We start from the raw sequence: 17,984 nt of genomic DNA, 5'->3' as shown, positions 1-17,984 counted from the left end.
ATGGAATTTTTGGTTTTGAAAAGATGTGAGTCAACAGTCATATGGTTACAACAAGCAGAGTCAAAGAACCAAGAAGAATATGTACCTAGGGTGAATGATAATGCAGAAGAGGTGGAAACACCAGTGATGGAATGGGCTAGAGCTTGTTTTAAAGTATCAATATTTATCTAGTTAAGAAGCTCATCTAAGGTAGATGTGTCACCAGAAGACCAACTTTCAGTGGTAGCAGTAGTAGTATGGGTAGGAGCCTTACCAGACTTAAATTTGGATTGATTGTTTCATCCAATTCCCTGCTTGGATTGCAACTTGAAGCAATTAGAAATGTGATGTCCTGGTTTGTGACAATACCTGCAAGTCACTTTATTTTGCGATTGAGAAGATGCTGGAGTAGCTAACACTGTGTCAGTAGTGATGATAGACTGCTGAGATTTCAAGGTAGCAAGACGAGCTTTTTCAGATAATAATTCTGTAACCACAATCTCAAGTTTGGGAAAAGGATCCCTATGTAACAGAGAGGATCTAACTGACTCAAATTCATCATTTAAAGCCAAGGTAAATTGATAAACCCGAAATTCATCTCTTTCTTTAGCATAAAGTTCAACATCACAAATGTCATACCAAAGTGGTTCAGATAATGACAATTGGTCCCATAAAGCAGTCATTTCAGACAAAAAATCATTAATGGACTGACCTGGTTTTTGATGCATGTGATTGAGAGTAACATATATTTGAAATCGATGAATAGCATTCGAAGTGGATTATCGCTTGACTAACAAGTCCCAAACTTTTTTAGCAGTATCAAATCGGCCAAATTGGAGTTTAATGGATGGAGCACAGGTGTTGCGTAGCCAAGTAAGAATTTGATGATTCTTACAATCCCATTCCTCAAGACGTTCAGCATATTTGGATTCATCTTCATCTGCGATCTTAGTGGGTTTAGTGACATTACCGGTGACATAACGCTATAATTTTCTGCCTTCGAGAAAGCTAGACATTTCTTGGGACCAAAGGGCATAATTGGATCCATTTAAAATGGTGCCAATAGGCTGTGATACATCGAATTTCTCTATAAAAAAAAAATTGTCTACACACAGAAATTGTGATAGATTAGATGAAGCCAAAATGAGAAAAGGCCAAAGTGAAATTAGTGCTGTGAATAAAGATTATTGAATCAGGGATGAAATAACAAGACAAAAATCCATCAAGTCAAACAGCTCTGATACCATGAGAAAAGAAAGAATTTGTATTTCTGAATCTGTGTATTACAAGATTTACAGAGTTTTATATATACAAGTATAATTGACCTAAAAAAAAGAAAGAATGTTGGTAGCAAAAATAAAGCATAGATTAAAGCCTAAATCAAGGTAGCAAAAATAAAGCCTAGATTAAAGCCTAAATCAAGGTCTATAATATTAGGTTAATGACAGAATATTGGGTCAATGACAGCTTAATACAAATATGGCAATTGTATTCTAACAGACTCAATAAAAAAAAATGATGTGACAGAAATATTGGAGAAATTATATTATAAAACTATTTTAAAATAAAAATTGCTCACTAATTATTTAATAGTTTTAATTTTGTAGAGTTTATATAGTCTAACTTGATTTAGTGGCTCCACATATATCACTCAACTGGTAAATTCAGATTTAAATCTCTATTTTTTCAATCTCCTCTAAAAAAATTTATAATGCTCATATATATGCTTATTTTTCATTAATTTATCATTCTATGCAAGACAAAATCACTATTATGCTATATAATTACTCTCATAGATATAACATAATAATCTATTTTTCCATTATTTTGCTCACGTAGCATTTTTTTTAAAAGCAAAATTAAAATTATTTTCTACACTCAAATAAAATTAATGTTACCTACCCTTCTCCACACCTCTCTCTCTCTCTCTCTCTCTCTCTCTCTCTCTCTCTCTCTCTCTCTCTCTCTCTCTCTATATATATATATATATATATATATATATATATATATATATATATATATATATACCTTTTTCTCACTTATTCCATTCCCTCTCAACCTTTCTTCTGCTCCTCCTCTCTTGCTTACCTCCATTTTTCTTTTGTTCTTCGATTATAATCGATTGAAATCTATAATTAATATCTACAGCAAGGGACTTTGAGAAATTCGAATATGACCTCAAAAAGGAGAAGGAGTTCAGTCTAGAAGAAGCCTTAATGTCGTCTTTTGTTGGGGCACTGAATGATGGGGCTTTTTTTTGTCAAAAGAGATGGAGGGATGGGGGGTGGGCATAGTGTTCTCTGTAAAAGAACTAAAAAATTTTGGAATAAGAATTTTGATGTTTATTGCCCCAGAAATCAAAGATATATATAAAAAATTACAGCTAACAAATAGGTTCCTAATCAAGCTAAACTACTAAAATTGTATCAGAATCATACAATAAAAGGTAAAAACAGATATGCACACAAAAATTCCTAAACAAATGGCCTAAATAAATGCAAAATAAGTGGCAACTAACAGCTGCCTTTCTAATACCCCCCCTCAAGTTGGAGCATGGAGATCTCGAATGCTCAACTTGCGAAGAAGAAAGTCAAACTGATCATTTCCCAACGCCTTTGTGAAGATATCCACAAATTGTATTGAACTACGTACATAATCTGTTCGAATGTTCCCATTCAATATCTCATCACGAATAAAATGATAGTCCACTTCAATATGCTTGGTACGTTTATGATAGACAGGATTAGCAGCTATATGCAGAGCTGCCTGACTATCATAATACAAATTCATAGGTTCAATATGCGCCACACCAAGAGAATTCAATAATCCTTTCAACCATTTAAGTTCATAAGTCGTAGTACTCATAGACCGATATTCAGCTTCAGCGGATGAGCGAGACACTATCTGTTGCTTTTTAGTCTTCCACAAGATAGGGGATTCACCCAAAGAACAAAATAACCGGTCAAAGACCGTCTCGTCAAAGGACAGCTAGCCCAATTAGAATCACAGTAAGCAGATAATTTGAGATCACAATTGGCATGCAGTAGTATACCCTGACATGGATTTCCTTTCAAATAATGCATAACTCTAACAGCTGCCTCCCAATAAGCTTTCTTCGGTTGTTGCATGAACTGAGCAAGAATATGCACACAATAAGACAACTCGGGCCGAGTTATTGTTAGATAAATAAGCCGTCTAACTAGACGCCTATACTGAGCAGGGTCATCCACATCATCACTCTCAGTAAGGGTCAGCTTGTGATTTTGTTCAAGAGGAGTTTTAGCCGGCTTGCAACCCAATAATCCAACTTCTGAAATTACATCCAACACATACTTATGTTGACACAAGAAAATACCATTCGAATTTCTGGCTACTTCAATCCTTAAGAAAAATTTCAGCTTCCCCAAGTCTTTTATATGAAAGCAACGACTCAAATAGTTCTTGAATGTTTGTACAGCGGAAACATCATTGCTGGAGATAATAAGGTCATCCACTTAAATAAGCACATTCAATTGAACAGTCCCAGCTCGAAAAGTGAAAAAAAAAAAGTAATCTGAATATGATTGTTGAAATCCATAAGCTTTCAGAGATGCAGCCAATTTCGTAAACCAACATCTAGGTGCTTGCCGCAAACCCTATAGACATTTCTGGAGTTTACAAACCTTCCCTGGTGATTGAGAAGAAAATCCAGGCAGCATCTTCATGTAAACCTCTTCCTCCAAATCACCATGTAAGAAAGCATTTTGGACATCCATCTGATGGAGTTCCCAATTCTTTGCAGCCGCAACGGCAAAAAAGGTGCGCACAGTAACCATTTTTGCTGTAGGAGCAAAAGTCTCCTGATAATCTATGCCTTCAACTTGATTATTTCCCAATATCATTAACCGCGCCTTGTATCGTTCAACACTTCCATCAAAATTGTATTTAATTTTGTATACCCACTTGCTTCCTATTGCTTTCTTCCCAAAAGGCAGATTTTCAACTGTCCATGTAGCATTATCCTCCAAAGCCTGTATTTCTTTTCTCATAGCCGCTCCCCACCTTTCATCCTTAACTACTTCTTCATAAGAGCTTGGTTTATGTCCTATAGTAATGGCTGCCAAAAAACATCGGTGTTGTGCAGAGAATTTATCATAACCCACATAATGTGCTATAGAGTATGGCGTACCTAAGGAATCAGATTGGGAAGGTGAGCATACCGAGGGGCTTGTTTTGATGGCGTTTGTCACATAATCCTTCAAACGAACACTAGGTTGCTTGGCCCTTTGTCCCCTACCTAGTTGCTCTTCAACAACTTCACTTCTATCCACTCCCTCACTGTTTTCATGGATCAATTCTTCCGTTTCAGGATTCACCTCACTTTCTCTACCCACACTTTCATCGTGCTCCTTTCCCAAGTTGTTCTCTAAACCATTAACTTCGTCACCAACTCCTCAACTCCATTTTTAATGAGTTCATACCCATTGTTTTCTCATTTGCATATGGAAATTCTGTTTCAGCGAATACCACGTCTCTTGATACAAAGTATTTTTTAGTTTCTAAATCATCCAATCTCCATCCCTTCTTTTCAAATGGATACCCAACAAAAACACATCTACGACTTCCACTACCAAATTTATCTTTATCCCGATTCAAATTATGAGCATAGCACAAACAACCGAAAATCTGAACGTGTTTGTAAGAAGGTACTTTCCGAAAGAGCATCTCATATGGGATTTTACCATTTAATAACATAGATGGAGTCCTATTAATCAAATACCAGGCTGAAAGTACACATTCTCCCCAAAATTCTATGGGTAAATTTGCTTGGAAACGCAAGGCTCTTGCCACATTAAGAATATGGCGATGTTTTCTTTCCACTCGGCCATTTTGTTGAGGTGTTCCTACACAGGAAGTCTGATGCAACATCCCTTATTCATCAAAATATTCTTTCAAGCACATAAATTCACTTCCGTTATCACTTCTGACAATTTTCATATTTTTTTCAAATTGGCATTTAACCATCACAACTAATTTCTTAAGAACACAAGCTACTTCTTGTTTTCCATTCAGCAAATATATCCAAATAGTACGAGAGTAATCATCAACAATTGTTAAGAAATAAATTGCTCCACAAGAAGTTGGGACTCTATAAGGTCCCCACAAATCACAATGTATCAATTCAAAACAACCATCAGCTTTATTGTCACTAGAAAAGAAAATCTCTCTTGTTTGCTTTGCTCTAAAACAAACTTCACAAGTTTTATTAGTTTTCCTAACTATGCTACCAGCTTTTGGAATTAACTCTACCACCTTATAAGAAGGATGACCTATTCTCTTATGCCAAAGCTCAAAAGACCCCACATCAGCTACCTTGCAAGCATGTACCAATATCACTCCCTTAAGAAAGTACAGCTCCTTGGGTTGCTCACCCGCTCCAATCAGGTTCCTCGAAATTTAGGTCCTATATAGCACAAATTTTGTATCATTAAGTAGTTGTGATACAGAGATCAGATTGCAATTCAAATTTAGCACATAAAGGACTCGTTGCAATTTCAAGTCTCCTCCAAGCAACACAGTTCCTTCTCTCACCGCCAAGGTCTTTTCTCCATTAGGTAACCCGACTGAGCATGACACAATGTGACGCAATTCACTCAAAAATGCCAACGTTCCTATCATATGATGGGAAGCTCCTGTGTCAATAATCCAAGAAAATATCCTCTGCATACCTGTCAGCCTCTCATTGCCACCATTCTGACAAGAATTCAACATGCCCAGCAAAATAGCCCACTGCTCTTCATTTAATCCACTAAGACTCTTTCGATCTGAATCTGTCACAATTCCACGCCCACCATCAACTCCAGTTGCTTGTGTGGCGTTGGCACGAGCAACTCCTCCCTTGCTACGTCCTACTCCATTGCCACGCTTTTGACCACCTCCTCGTCCAGCAGAAGTTCCACGTGGTCTATTATCTCACCATTTTGGATAACCTATCAGCTGGAAACAACTTTCAGCATCATGTCCCTCTCGGTTCCAATTAGAACAAATTGAGGATTTGTCTTTATCCCCCCCCTGAATTTCGACTACCTGCTCGAATTGCAAAACTCATAGGATTGCTTCTTTCTTCCTTGGTTCGTGTCATAGTTCGCACCCGCTCTTGCTAAACAACCATAGCATAGGCACGATTCAAATTGGGCAAGGGTTCAATGCTCAAAATATTAGAACGCACTGTTCCGTATCCTTCTTCATCTAAGCCCATAAAAAACTGATGAACTCTCTCTTCTTCACGTTTTCTTTCCAATTTAATAGTAAGATTGCATCTGCAGCCTGCACAGATACATACTGGTATCTGATCATAGTTGTTTATTGCATCCCATAACGTTTTGAGTCTTTCGAAATAGGACACGATCGGTTGACCTTCCTGTCTACAATTCGCCAGATCCGATCTCAGTTGCTGCATTCGTGGACCATTCCCAATCGAGAACCTCTGTTTAATATCCTCCCATAAATCCTTTATGTTCTCCATGTGAGAGATAGTCGAGCGAAGCGTCGGTTCAATGGTGTTAAACGCCCAAGAAACCAGCATAGAGTTAACCGTCCACCAATCTTCGAGTTCCAGTTAGTCATCTGCTGGTTGCTTGACAGATCCATCAATAAAATCATATTTCTTTTTGGCCCGCAATGCAGTCCGCATAGCTCGCGCTCATTCTTTGTAATTCTCACCCTTCAACTGAACTTGGGTAATCAAGTTACCTGGGTTGTCATTTGAATTCAGTGTGTAAGAATTAGAAGTTTTCTTCCCTGATCCAGAACTCTCATTTTTCTTTTCATCAGCCATGGCTTTGATACCATGTAAAAGAACTAAGAAATTTTGGAATAAGAATTGTGATGTTTATTGCTCCAGAAATTAAAGATATATATAAAAAATTACAGCTAACAAATAGGTTCCTAATCAAGCTAAACTACCAAAATTGTATCAGAATCATACAACAAAAGGTAAGAATAAATATGCACACAAAAATTTCTAAATAAATACCCTAAATAAATGCAAAATAAGTGGCAGCTAACAGTTGCCTTTCCAATATTCTTTATAATAAATCTCACTCTTTCTCACTTATACTTGCATAGATATCGTTCCTTCTCTTCCTATCTTGATCTCAAACATAGTGGGAGTACAGTCACCAATTATTATCGGTTGTCAGAGTTTTTATGTTCATCAAATTAAAATTAAAAAGATTTTATATTATAAATTTTTAAATTAAAATTAAGAAAATTTTATATTGAAAATTAAAATTTACATCATCTTATATAATTTATATAAGAAAAACACTACAACAACCACAAAAATAACACAACGAGCAAAACAGACAAAGCTTGCAAAGAAGACCCACTGTTAGATAACAAGTTCAACCGTCTCAAACCATGTAACAAAATGGAAACTTTAACGTAAATATGAAAATAACTACAAACAAAAAACGATATTAATAAACAAATACCAAAACAAGAATTAATCACATACCTTACACTCAAACGTATGACATAATGAGTCCCATTTCAAGTTCATATCACCACCGCCAGAAGCTGGAATACTTTCTGCTAACCACAGTTGCCACGACTCGGCTGCGAGTTTCCTAGCCGATGACACCTCGCCTTTTCTACCACCCCCACCACCCATCCTTCGTCTAAATAGTCCAGAAAGGTCCAAAGAAGTTTGTGTTTCTGTTTTTGTAGCCAAAGAACTTCCAGGAAGGTCTGTACTGCCTAAGACGAAAAGCGGTAGGTCTCCTCCGGAAGCGGGGAGTGGGCCGTCGTGTGACGTTCATTAGGTGATTTTAAGCGGTGGTATCGCTGACGCCATTAGAGACAGAAAGTGGGAAGTTGAGTAGAGGTCAAGTGGGCGTAAGAAGCAAAACAAAAAAGAGGCTTGACGTGCCTTTGAGGGGGCGCTCCTTTGTAAATCTTTTTTTTTTTTTCTATATTAGTATTAAATTAATTCTACTACTTTTCCTCTTTAATATCAAAATCACATATGACTCATTGTTATTATTAATTTCCTCTTCCTATCTGATGATTTGATTCTTTTTCATTGTAAGTTCTGAAATCCACGATGGGCTTCTGAAAATAGCAACTGCAACATGCTACACATGCATACAACCTTTAAACTTTTTTTTTTAAAAAAAATTATCTTGTTAAACTTATTAGCAACAAAGTTATGTTAATTTGGATAGAATTTAAATTAAATATTACTATTTATTTGAATAAAAATTAATTAATTAATTAATTAATTAATTTTTAACTAATTAATTAATTATAAAATCTTAGACGAAAATAATCTTGCAAATAAAATATTAGAAAAATTATTAAAAAAGTCTGAAAAAATAATTTGGCCCTTTAAAAAAAATAGAAAGGAAAACAGATTAAAGTCAAGCGACTATTCCTTAACTTGATGATTTCAGAAAAATGCCAACTTGTGAAGCATCTCCTGGCTACTTGGTCAAAGTTTTAACATTTCATAAATAATTCATTCAAAGTCACAGCTCCACATGAATCTCAATGGTTGTAGCACCATATATTATAACAAAATTAAACAAATTAAAAAGGTTTTTAATATATATATATATATAATTTTTTCAGTGTAAAAAATTTGATATAGCCATGGCAATTATCATTTTATCTGCTACTGGGTCAGAACACTGGGCCTTGATGGGGTTGATCTAAATCTCTGAAAAATTTTTAAGGAATTCCCTTCGCTATTTTGGGAAACAAATACTTAATTATTAGAATAAATTTCTATATTTATGGAAAAAAAAAACTTTGCATTAAAATGAAAAATCTATATGTACAATATATCTCCAGAATTTGGAGCCATGCACCCCCTAAGCTCATAAATGAAGAACACAAGAGGAATTAAACCAGCAAAGCCTGGTAACTAATTAACAAATTAATCATATATACAACCAAGAAATATTGCTGTCTAATTCACCTCTGGAATACTCTGGAGTGCTGGTTTCCATGACCTATGATGATGATGATGATCCTCTATCTCCATTATTTCAAAATTATCACCAGAGTTGATCAACCGTGCAAGAACTTGTTCCATAGACAAACCCCGCATCTCGGCTCTTTCCATTAACTCTTCCAGCTCCCTCTTTGTAATCTTGATCTTCACCTCCCTCATAGAAGCACTTGAACTAGAACTAGAACTAAACCCTCCCATCTCTTCGCCAAGTAGCCTTTGCCTTTCTATGATGGTATTATGATTCTGAGGTCTCTTCATTTCTTGTCCCACCGAACCCCAGTCGTCACCAGCCCACACCGCCGACGATGAACCGCGTATACAGCAATTTCCCATAATTTTATGTGTTTTTGGAATGAAAGAGGAGAGATTTTGGGACAACCAGAGGGAGCTTTATATATAGGAAGACAGGAAAGCACGTAGGAAGCAGCAAGTTAACAGTGGGGCAACGTTGGAGCCAACGAGGATTGCTGTTTGTTGACCAACTTTTAACAAGCCATGCCTGCCATGTAGGACCCAGTTGAGATGATGATGTCTCTCGGCTTCTAGTTCTAGTCTCGTGTGAGTTCACATTTAAATATGTGAAAAAATAAATAAAGAAATAAATCTCACAGAATCTAATTATATATTATATTTTAAATTAAAATTTAATTAAGAAATTTTCCGAATATATAGCTTAAGCCGGTGATGTCGGTGAGTATAGAGTAGACAGAGGGTGGCTTGGCTTTGGGGTTGGCTAATTAAAATGAGAATTATGGGTGATATTAATTAATTAATATAGTAGGTAGCGTGAAATGGATAATGAGATGGGATAATTATTAAGTGTGAACTCTCATTAGCAAATGGAATCTTTGAAAATGTAATAAGGCTTATATTAAGAGCTTCACCTGCACCCTCCCACGTGGGGATTTCCTTTCCTTTTGCTTAATTATTCCGTTCATATACATTTAATATAGTATGTAATTAGTAATTATAATCTCTTTAAATCATATTTTTTCTAAAAAAAAAAATCAATCAAATTAATTAATTAAGACGATTAATTATTGAATCTAATAAAAAAAATAATTGAATAAAAATGGTTTCTTGATGGAATTATATATATATATATATATATATATATATATATATATATATCTCATCACTGGTTAATTTCAATTTATTAACGTAATTATACATTGACTATGATGTTTCCTTGGTGAGAATGCTAGCACACTGAAAATGGCTTTGAAGTTGAATTTAGAATCGAAGCACAAAATCTAAAAAATAGAGACAACCCCCAACTTCAAAGCAAATAAACAAACTATTTAGAGCTCTTACTTCACCATAAAAAGTCTTTTTATGTAAGGATCCACACTCTAATTAGATTTGTGATTCTCAATGAAATCATAACTTAAGCAATTTAACAAAGACAGATTAAGGGTTATATATGTATATGCTAGTACAAGATATATGCCAAGTTGGTACATATACTCTGGGTGGTCAAGATTTAAAAAATTGAAATCAAAATCATCCATCACATGGTTGTTATTACTTTTTATTTTAATTTGATTAAATTTATTAGTTTGTTTTTTTTTAATTAAAAAAAACTCAATTTTAAACCAAATTGAATTGTTTGATTTCAGTTAAATTATCAGTTTGATTTAATTTTGATTTTAATTTAGAGCAATTTGATTATAGCTTCAAAACGAACCGTTAACCAATCTACATGTACATAGCTTTGCATCTAATTTGTCACACAAAAATTGATCATTTAATAATTAATTAATAGGAATAAAGAAAACTTAACCTAATTTGATGATTTGGTGAATAGAAAATTAGTATCTTTTATTGATATAATTGATTTTGATTAATATTAAATTCCATAATTTATAATTTTAAAGATAATTTTATATTAATAAATTAAAATTTAATGGTATAAAAAAATCAATTAAAATTTGCTAGAGTTATATCTATTAACTTTAAGATATAATGCTCTGTTTATTTTATGAAAAATTAATTTATATATAAAAATATTTTTTTATTAAAAATATTTTTTAAAATAAAAATATTTTTTAATTATAATATTAAATTAATAATATATATTTATAATATATATATAAGTATTTTTATATTTTAATAAGATTATTAAAATTTATAAAATAAAAAATACTTAATTATTTTTTAAATTAAAAAAATATTTTTTATTAAATTATTTTTTAAATATAATAAATATTAAAAAAAATATATTTTTTATAAAATAAATAAAGTTAAAGAATACATTATTCACTATCTATTCTATATGGGTAATGAGGAATTCAATCCATGCATGCTTCAATTGTTTCTTTACACATTTATTTATATTTTTTTTATCAAGTTCTAATATGTATGTTGAACAAGTGCCGTTCACCATATATATATTCGTCAAACAACTCATCTTATTGAAAATATTCAATATATCAGAAGATAAAATTTGTTAAAATAAAAAAGGGATAAGCTTCACTCTTAAAATAATAATTTAAAAAGAAAAAGTTACAATCAAAGATGCACTTGTAATTTGCTGCCGTAAACAAGGAAGAACGCTGGTCAAACATTCACTCGAATGAGGTGGTCAACCCCCCCCAAATCCTTAACCCTCTGCTGAGAGAAATTATATGCTATACCAAACATTCTATTTTGTGAATTTCATAAACTATAAGTAATTATTTCTTTTTTAATTTCAATAACTATATTTTTATATTTATTAAATTTCTATTATTTTATATAATATGCTAAAATAATATTACCCCTTCACTACTCGCCAGCAATGGTGCTCCTCTTGCCACGTATAAGTCCAGGCGAGACACAGTGGATTCATATCTCTATTAATTCCACAATTCCTACTTAATTAATTAATTAACCAAAATACCCCAAATGATTGCTTCTCTGTTCCTGCAAAGTACTACACACCATTAAACTAGTACTAATATTATTTAATCCCCAGGTTTCACTTCTTGCTTCTCTCTCTCTCTCTCTCTAAAAAAAATTAATATTATTCAATTATTTTAATATAACTTATCAATTTAAAATTATTTTAATTAATTTATATTAAAAATGAAGATTAAAAAATTTTATAACCGTGCGTGCGTGCGTACGAACGACTAATTTCATAAATGCCAAGGACACCGGCACCAGAGAAATTAATATCCTCAACCCACAATGCAACAACTAACCAACTGACACGTGTGAAGAAGCGCACGTGTCAGACAGGCAACCCCTCACGTGCCACTCGTGCTAAGTGCCCAAGAAGCGGACAGAAAAAAGGCGAGCCTGAAGGCATTAATAGCATCAGTGCTATAGATCTTAGTTTTTAATGTCTCTGTGCGTGTGTGGGCCTCTCCCTCTCTTTCTCTCTTTCTCTCTCTCTCTCTCTCTAGATGGTACAGCTAAGCTATTTCTGGCGCTGCTCTCAGTCCCACACTCTTAAACGTGCAATTGTATCTGTTTTCTCGCATACCCATTGCCGTATTCTGAATTCCAAGCCATTTTGCCTTTTCATTTCTTATATCATGTAAGCATCTTCTTCTTTCTGTTTCCTTTTAATTGGTTCTGTCTGTTTGGGAGTTATCAAGCTGGAGGCATGAAAGAAGGGGTGTCTCTCAAGTTTAGTCCCAGTATGGTTCTGCTCCAAGTGTTTTTGTTGCTTTTAAGTGAGTATTCAATCCTAATTTTCGGGTTTCCTTTTCTGGGTCTTGCTTATTTAGCATGATTTGAGAGTTGTCTCAGTTGGGTCGGTTTTAAATTGCTGTATTGTGGGACTGAATGTAGATAAGTTTGGTTCCCCCATGATTTAATTCTTTTAATTTGCTTCATGGAATTTGGTGATTCATGATTTTACCTAACGCTGTAGTCATATTTGTGGAAGGTTATTGACTTTTATGCTGATTCTTTTGGTGCATTGGCTCTTTAACTTGTTTCCCTAATATTTTCTTTCACTTTTTTCTGTTCACGTTTTTGACTTGCAACTATTGTTTGTTTATAATGTATCTTAAGCTTTGGTTTCGGAATTGGATAATGTGCTGCTCCTCTTGTTTTAGTTGTTTGGGTTGCCTTTCTTATTCTCATGAAAGTTAACTGAGAAGTTTTAGCTGATGTTTAGGGTATTCAATTCAATCAAGCTAAATTGGTTCCACTTAGAACTTTATGACGAGATTGTATTCCTAACTTTCTATATTAACAATTTAGAAAGTTGGCAAATGAGCAATTAACAATGTAACATTTCTATTATTGATTTTGATATAGGCAATGTCATCTTTAATGCATTGGCTATTTGCTAAGTAGTTACATTGGTGAGTCTCACCACATTGAACCTTTGCTTCCGTCCAGAAATGTCCTCTTTAGTCAGTTTAGCGTAGTAAAAACAACATAACTAATTTTCCAATCTACGCTGTTATTTATGCATCTATGGCAAACAATCCCTTCTGAGGATGCACCTTTTGCAGTCTCTGACTGATTGTCCGCTGAATTCCAGTTATCTTTTTTACTTCCATTTGATGTTAAAAGAACTTGTACTGGATGGAAATGTGGCGATGCAACATAATTTGTACATTTATCATTACACATTAGCTCTTATTTTATTTGTTCATCTTTTCTTGCTAATTATAGTTATCTGTGTCCCTTTCTGTGCACTCTTGATTGAACTTTTCTAAAGTTGTGGCTATGTAATAAATATACGTATAGCTTGCATTTTTATCTTTTGATCAGTGGAATTGTGATTTTTAAGGTTATCATTATAGTGACCATTCTTCTGGTATAGGTCTGAATGAATTTCAAAATATTGGAGTATCTGAATTAATGGACAGACGATTGGATGCATTTCTTCCTGAGATCTCGCCAAATACAGCTCCTCAGCCTTTTCTTCCTATTCTTGCACCTTCTCCATTGCAACCTTTCACCAACAGTTCTATACCAAAATTATCAGGTTCATTTTTTGTACCGTGGTTTCATTTGACTCTCAAAACCATTTGAATTGAAATACTCCAATTACACTTAGAATTTGGTCATAATTTCTTTCTTTTAGGACTATGTACGTTGAATTTCACTGCTGCTGAAAGTTTGATGAGCATGACATCAATTGATTGCTGGGCCTTTTTTGCACCATTGCTGGCTAATGTTATATGTTGTCCACAGTTAGAAGCCACCCTTGCAATTCTTATTGGCCAATCCAGTAAAGAAACTAATGTGCTTGCTTTAAATGGGACTATTTCCAAGTATTGCCTTTCAGATATTGAGCAAATTTTGGTAGGTCAGGGCGCAGCAGATAATGTTAAGAGAATATGCTCAATTCATGCATCAAATCTCACCGAGGGGTCTTGCCCTGTTAAAAATATGAATGAGTTTGAGAGCATTGTGGATTCATCAAAGCTTCTTTCTGCCTGTGAGAAGATTGATCCTGTGAAAGAATGTTGTGACCAAGTATGTCAAAATGCTATATCAGAAGCTGCTACAAGAATTGCACTAAAAGCTTCTGAAATCTTGAGGATGGATGGGACCCATGGTTTACCTCAGCACTCAACTAGGGTTAATGATTGTAAAAATATTGTTCTCCGATGGTTGGCAAGTAAACTTAATCCTTCTCATGCAAAGGAGGTTCTCAGAGGACTATCTAATTGCAATGTTAACAAAGGTGAGTTGGAAAATATCGTTATAGAAAACTAAATTCATCTGTTATAATCAGAAATCGCCTGAATAATATTGGTTCAGTTGCTGAGAATTGTTAGACCATTGCATTTATCTGTTTTCAGATCATTAATTGACTTTTCTGTTAAAGAAATTTCTCAACACCAAAAGCATGTATGTATCTATTACTCTGTACAGAAACATCAATCATATTCCATGAGCATGATGTATGCTCCTGACTTTATTTTGTCTCTTTGGGTGTGCGACTATGTATTTGAAAAATCCCCATTAGGAGGTTGTGGCTCATCTCTGCTCTGCATATGCAGAATTGATGGCGTAGTTGGATTCTAATTGTTCTTCATATATGGGAATAGGATTGTCATTAGCTCTTTATAGAGAATATCACCTTTCCACATCAGCTAGCTGTACCACTTAATCTTTGCATATTGTTCTTGTCTGGTTTAACTTAACCCAGAATTACAAATAATTTCAGCTAGCCTCAGTGATTGCATACTCTTTCCTCAGTTTTTCTCTTCTTTCTGCTTCAGTTTGCCCTCTGGTTTTCCCGGACATGAGCCATGTTGCAAAGGACTGTGGGAACGTGATAAGTAACACCACAGGATGCTGTAATGCCATGGATAGTTATGTGTCTCACTTGCAGAAGCAGAGCCTCATAACCAACTTGCAAGCTTTGGATTGTGCTACAACTCTTGGAATGAAGTTACAAAAATCAAATATTACCAGAGATGTTTATAGCCTTTGTCACATAAGCCTCAAGGATTTCTCACTCCAAGGTTAGTTTTCTTATCATATATTTTTCTAAGTTCACTTTAAAGCAGACACTAATGTGACAATTATTTTTTTTTTCTTTATTTTGACATTTTGCCATATATGTTGTTGGTGATCAACAATGTGCACACATCAGTTGCAAAGCAAGGTATGGATACTTTATAGAACCATTTATGCATTTGTGCCCACAAACTTTCTTCTTTCCGTTCCTCTGTTATCTTTTTATATGTGGTACATGTGCTGGTTATGGATAGGATCAAAATGCATTGCGATTTTCTTGAACACACTTGCCATGTTACATGGACCTAGGTTTGGGTATTGAATGTGTGCACATATCCAGTGTTGGAATCTTTAATCTGGAGTGGTATTGGGAACTGCTTTGGGTTTGCATACAATATCATAGATTGTGTTTATGTTTCTTTATGTTTTGTTTTGTCTATGGAATTATATTTAATGGTTTAACTCATTGTTCTCATTCTTGTTCTTGCTCTTCTTTTTTTTTTTAATTTTTTATTAGAGTCTGGATGCCTTCTACCTAGCTTGCCTTCTGATGCAACACTGGATAAGTCTTCTGGGATCAGCTTTATTTGTGATCTGAATGACAATATTCCTGCTCCATGGCCTTCTTCATCTCAATTATCAGCGTCATCATGCAATAAAAGTATGTCTGACTCATGAGAGTCTATTCATTGGATGATTCTTTGATCCACATATGATAAATGAAGTTTTTTTTTTTCTGCAAATTGATATTTTTTTTTTCTTCATTCCTTCCATTTTTTTTAATCTTTATTTTTATTAACTTGTTCATACTGGATTTACAGCTGTGAAAATTCCAGCACTTCCAGCAGCTGCATCTGGTCAAAGTGGTAAGAATATCTCTATTAGCTTATTTTCATGCTTTTTTGCTTCAGGTTAACAACTTGGTCAGCACAGAATGACAATAACGTACTTGATATGTAGAAAATGGATTGCAAAAATGCATTAGACATAAGGATCATTAAGCCTTGCTTTCAGTACCCAAGACTTGAGAGCATCTGGGCTTTTCTTCTCCCCAGCCCCCTCGTTTATTATGGAGTTTCCTGAATTAGGGATGGTAGTGTTTGCAAATCAACAAATCCAATTTATATGCAAGAACTTGGCATTCAAGCCATATTAATTCACTGTGTATTTGCCTTCTACTTTCTTTGACTAGCACATGAAGTGGAAGGTGAGGATAAATTTCTGAATTTACTTAGTTCCTGGGTATGAAGGAAGGATGTCATCCCTCCCACTGGAACTTCCACTTTAAAACAAAAATTCCCCACTATAACCCTTTTCCCTGCCTTGTCGATCTTCACTTGCAAGAATTCTGAAATCTTCTGCCTGAAGAGCACTGTGTCTACAAATGAGCAATGCCCTAAGTGTCCAAGTTAGCCTAGCAACCTGAAGAAATTGGAATAGAAACCTTTACCTATTTGCAGCAACTTTATGCTTGCCACCTCCTGACTCGAATTTCATGTTTTACAGGCCTTTATAGTGAAGATTTGGTGTTTTATATGCAGTTTGCTGCCTCAGTCGTTATCATGTTGCTCTTACAGACTCTGTCTTAATCAAGGCAATCTTCATTCCTATCTACATTTTCGCTAGTTCTTGTAGAATGAGGTCATCAGAATGAGCTAATGCCAAAGAGGATTCACACGTCTGAGCCCTGTTAATCCAATTGTACCAGGTAGAGTCTTCAAGTCTCAACCTGATGTGAATTTAAGTTTGTCCCTCTGATTGTATTAATTCTTGATTCTTGCATGCTTGTGTAATAATTTTTATTTTTATTTATTTTTGTGAAGGAACACTGGAAAATCAAAATATGGTGTTTCTAGTAAAATAAAAAAAATATATATATATAATATTGTATTTCACTAGACCATATCATGTATATTTGGACTGGACTGCAGATGAATTTGATTTGTAGGTATGTATATATTAGGGTGATAATGCAGACTGTAATCCAACAATATCTGCTTTGTATCTGAATATATGTCAATGCAGCTTCTTCGTTTTTCTGTCGTGTTACTAATGGAAATCTAACCTAACACAGGAATAGGAATTTGGCGGTTTTGGCTAATGAGGGTCATATGACTAAGCTAACAAGTTAATAATCATAATAAAATTATCTAGAATTCGATTCCCAGTTGAAATTATTCATACCCAAAAACAAAAAATCTTTATTAATGTTTTTATCAAAACAGGCATCTTTATTATGGGTAAAACCCTGAAGGCCATCAAACTAAAATGGGCTTCATTCATATCAGCAACAGCAACTCTACCGCTGGACCCAAGCCCAGTTTCTGAATATTAAATTCAAAAGTGGCTAAATATATTATATTTTAATTATCAATGATAGGAATTAGTTTCTTATTTTTGGAAGATAATACATGAATATGTACTAATGGGATTGAGATTAAGGATTATACTAAGTGGCAAGATTGATTGATATATATTGTGCTATTTTACTACGTTTTTATTGGATGTGGGACTTCTCATCAAAGATCACCAATTCGTGGAATCAAACAGCAAACCAGGCCCATCTATCACAAACGTCAACTTTATA

The 17,984-nt window shown here is 34.3% G+C and overlaps 2 protein-coding genes across 5 annotated transcripts; one reads left to right on the top strand and one right to left on the bottom strand.

Moving 5' to 3' along the window:
- Positions 1-8,732: 8,732 nt before the first annotated feature.
- Positions 8,733-9,350, bottom strand: LOC110657407 (uncharacterized). Its single transcript, XM_021814590.2, has one exon. It carries the CDS (start codon positions 9,308-9,310, stop codon positions 8,933-8,935), a length of 378 nt encoding a protein of 125 aa, XP_021670282.2. The 5' UTR covers positions 9,311-9,350; the 3' UTR covers positions 8,733-8,932.
- A 2,947-nt stretch (positions 9,351-12,297) lies between these two features.
- LOC110657418 (uncharacterized GPI-anchored protein At1g61900) lies at positions 12,298-17,436 on the top strand. 4 transcript variants are annotated; one of them, XR_002495330.2, is made up of 9 exons: positions 12,298-12,639; positions 13,746-13,910; positions 14,010-14,615; positions 15,157-15,402; positions 15,534-15,545; positions 15,915-16,058; positions 16,219-16,263; positions 16,904-17,105; positions 17,221-17,436. XR_002495330.2 is itself a non-coding variant. In XM_021814613.2 (8 exons), exons 2-8 carry the CDS (start codon positions 13,784-13,786, stop codon positions 16,984-16,986), a joined length of 1,263 nt encoding a protein of 420 aa, XP_021670305.1. In that variant the 5' UTR covers positions 12,298-12,500; positions 13,746-13,783; the 3' UTR covers positions 16,987-17,436. The 4 variants fall into 4 exon arrangements, 3 of the variants coding, with proteins under 3 accessions (XP_021670305.1, XP_021670304.1, XP_057996800.1); XM_021814613.2 differs by having other exon boundaries at positions 12,298-12,500; positions 16,904-17,436; XM_021814612.2 differs by having other exon boundaries at positions 16,904-17,436.
- Positions 17,437-17,984: the final 548 nt, after the last annotated feature.

This window comes from Hevea brasiliensis, chromosome 18 (genome assembly GCF_030052815.1).
Source record: "Hevea brasiliensis isolate MT/VB/25A 57/8 chromosome 18, ASM3005281v1, whole genome shotgun sequence".
NCBI classification, from domain to species: domain Eukaryota; kingdom Viridiplantae; phylum Streptophyta; class Magnoliopsida; order Malpighiales; family Euphorbiaceae; genus Hevea; species Hevea brasiliensis.
Note: the sequence above shows the minus strand (reverse complement) of the source record. Positions and strands in the feature narration are given on the sequence as shown.

What these genes read in the sequence shown, in the direction of transcription:
- LOC110657407 (XM_021814590.2), bottom strand. Translation starts at nt 9,310, where the DNA reads ATGGGAAATTGCTGTATACGCGGTTCATCGTCGGCGGTGTGGGCTGGT.
- LOC110657418 (XM_021814612.2), top strand. Translation starts at nt 12,570, where the DNA reads ATGAAAGAAGGGGTGTCTCTCAAGTTTAGTCCCAGTATGGTTCTGCTC. An exon ending in AGTGTTTTTGTTGCTTTTAA is followed by an intron (nt 12,640 to 13,745) that starts GTGAGTATTCAA and finishes CTTCTGGTATAG; the next exon opens with GTCTGAATGAATTTCAAAAT. An exon ending in TAATTGCAATGTTAACAAAG is followed by an intron (nt 14,616 to 15,156) that starts GTGAGTTGGAAA and finishes TTTCTGCTTCAG; the next exon opens with TTTGCCCTCTGGTTTTCCCG.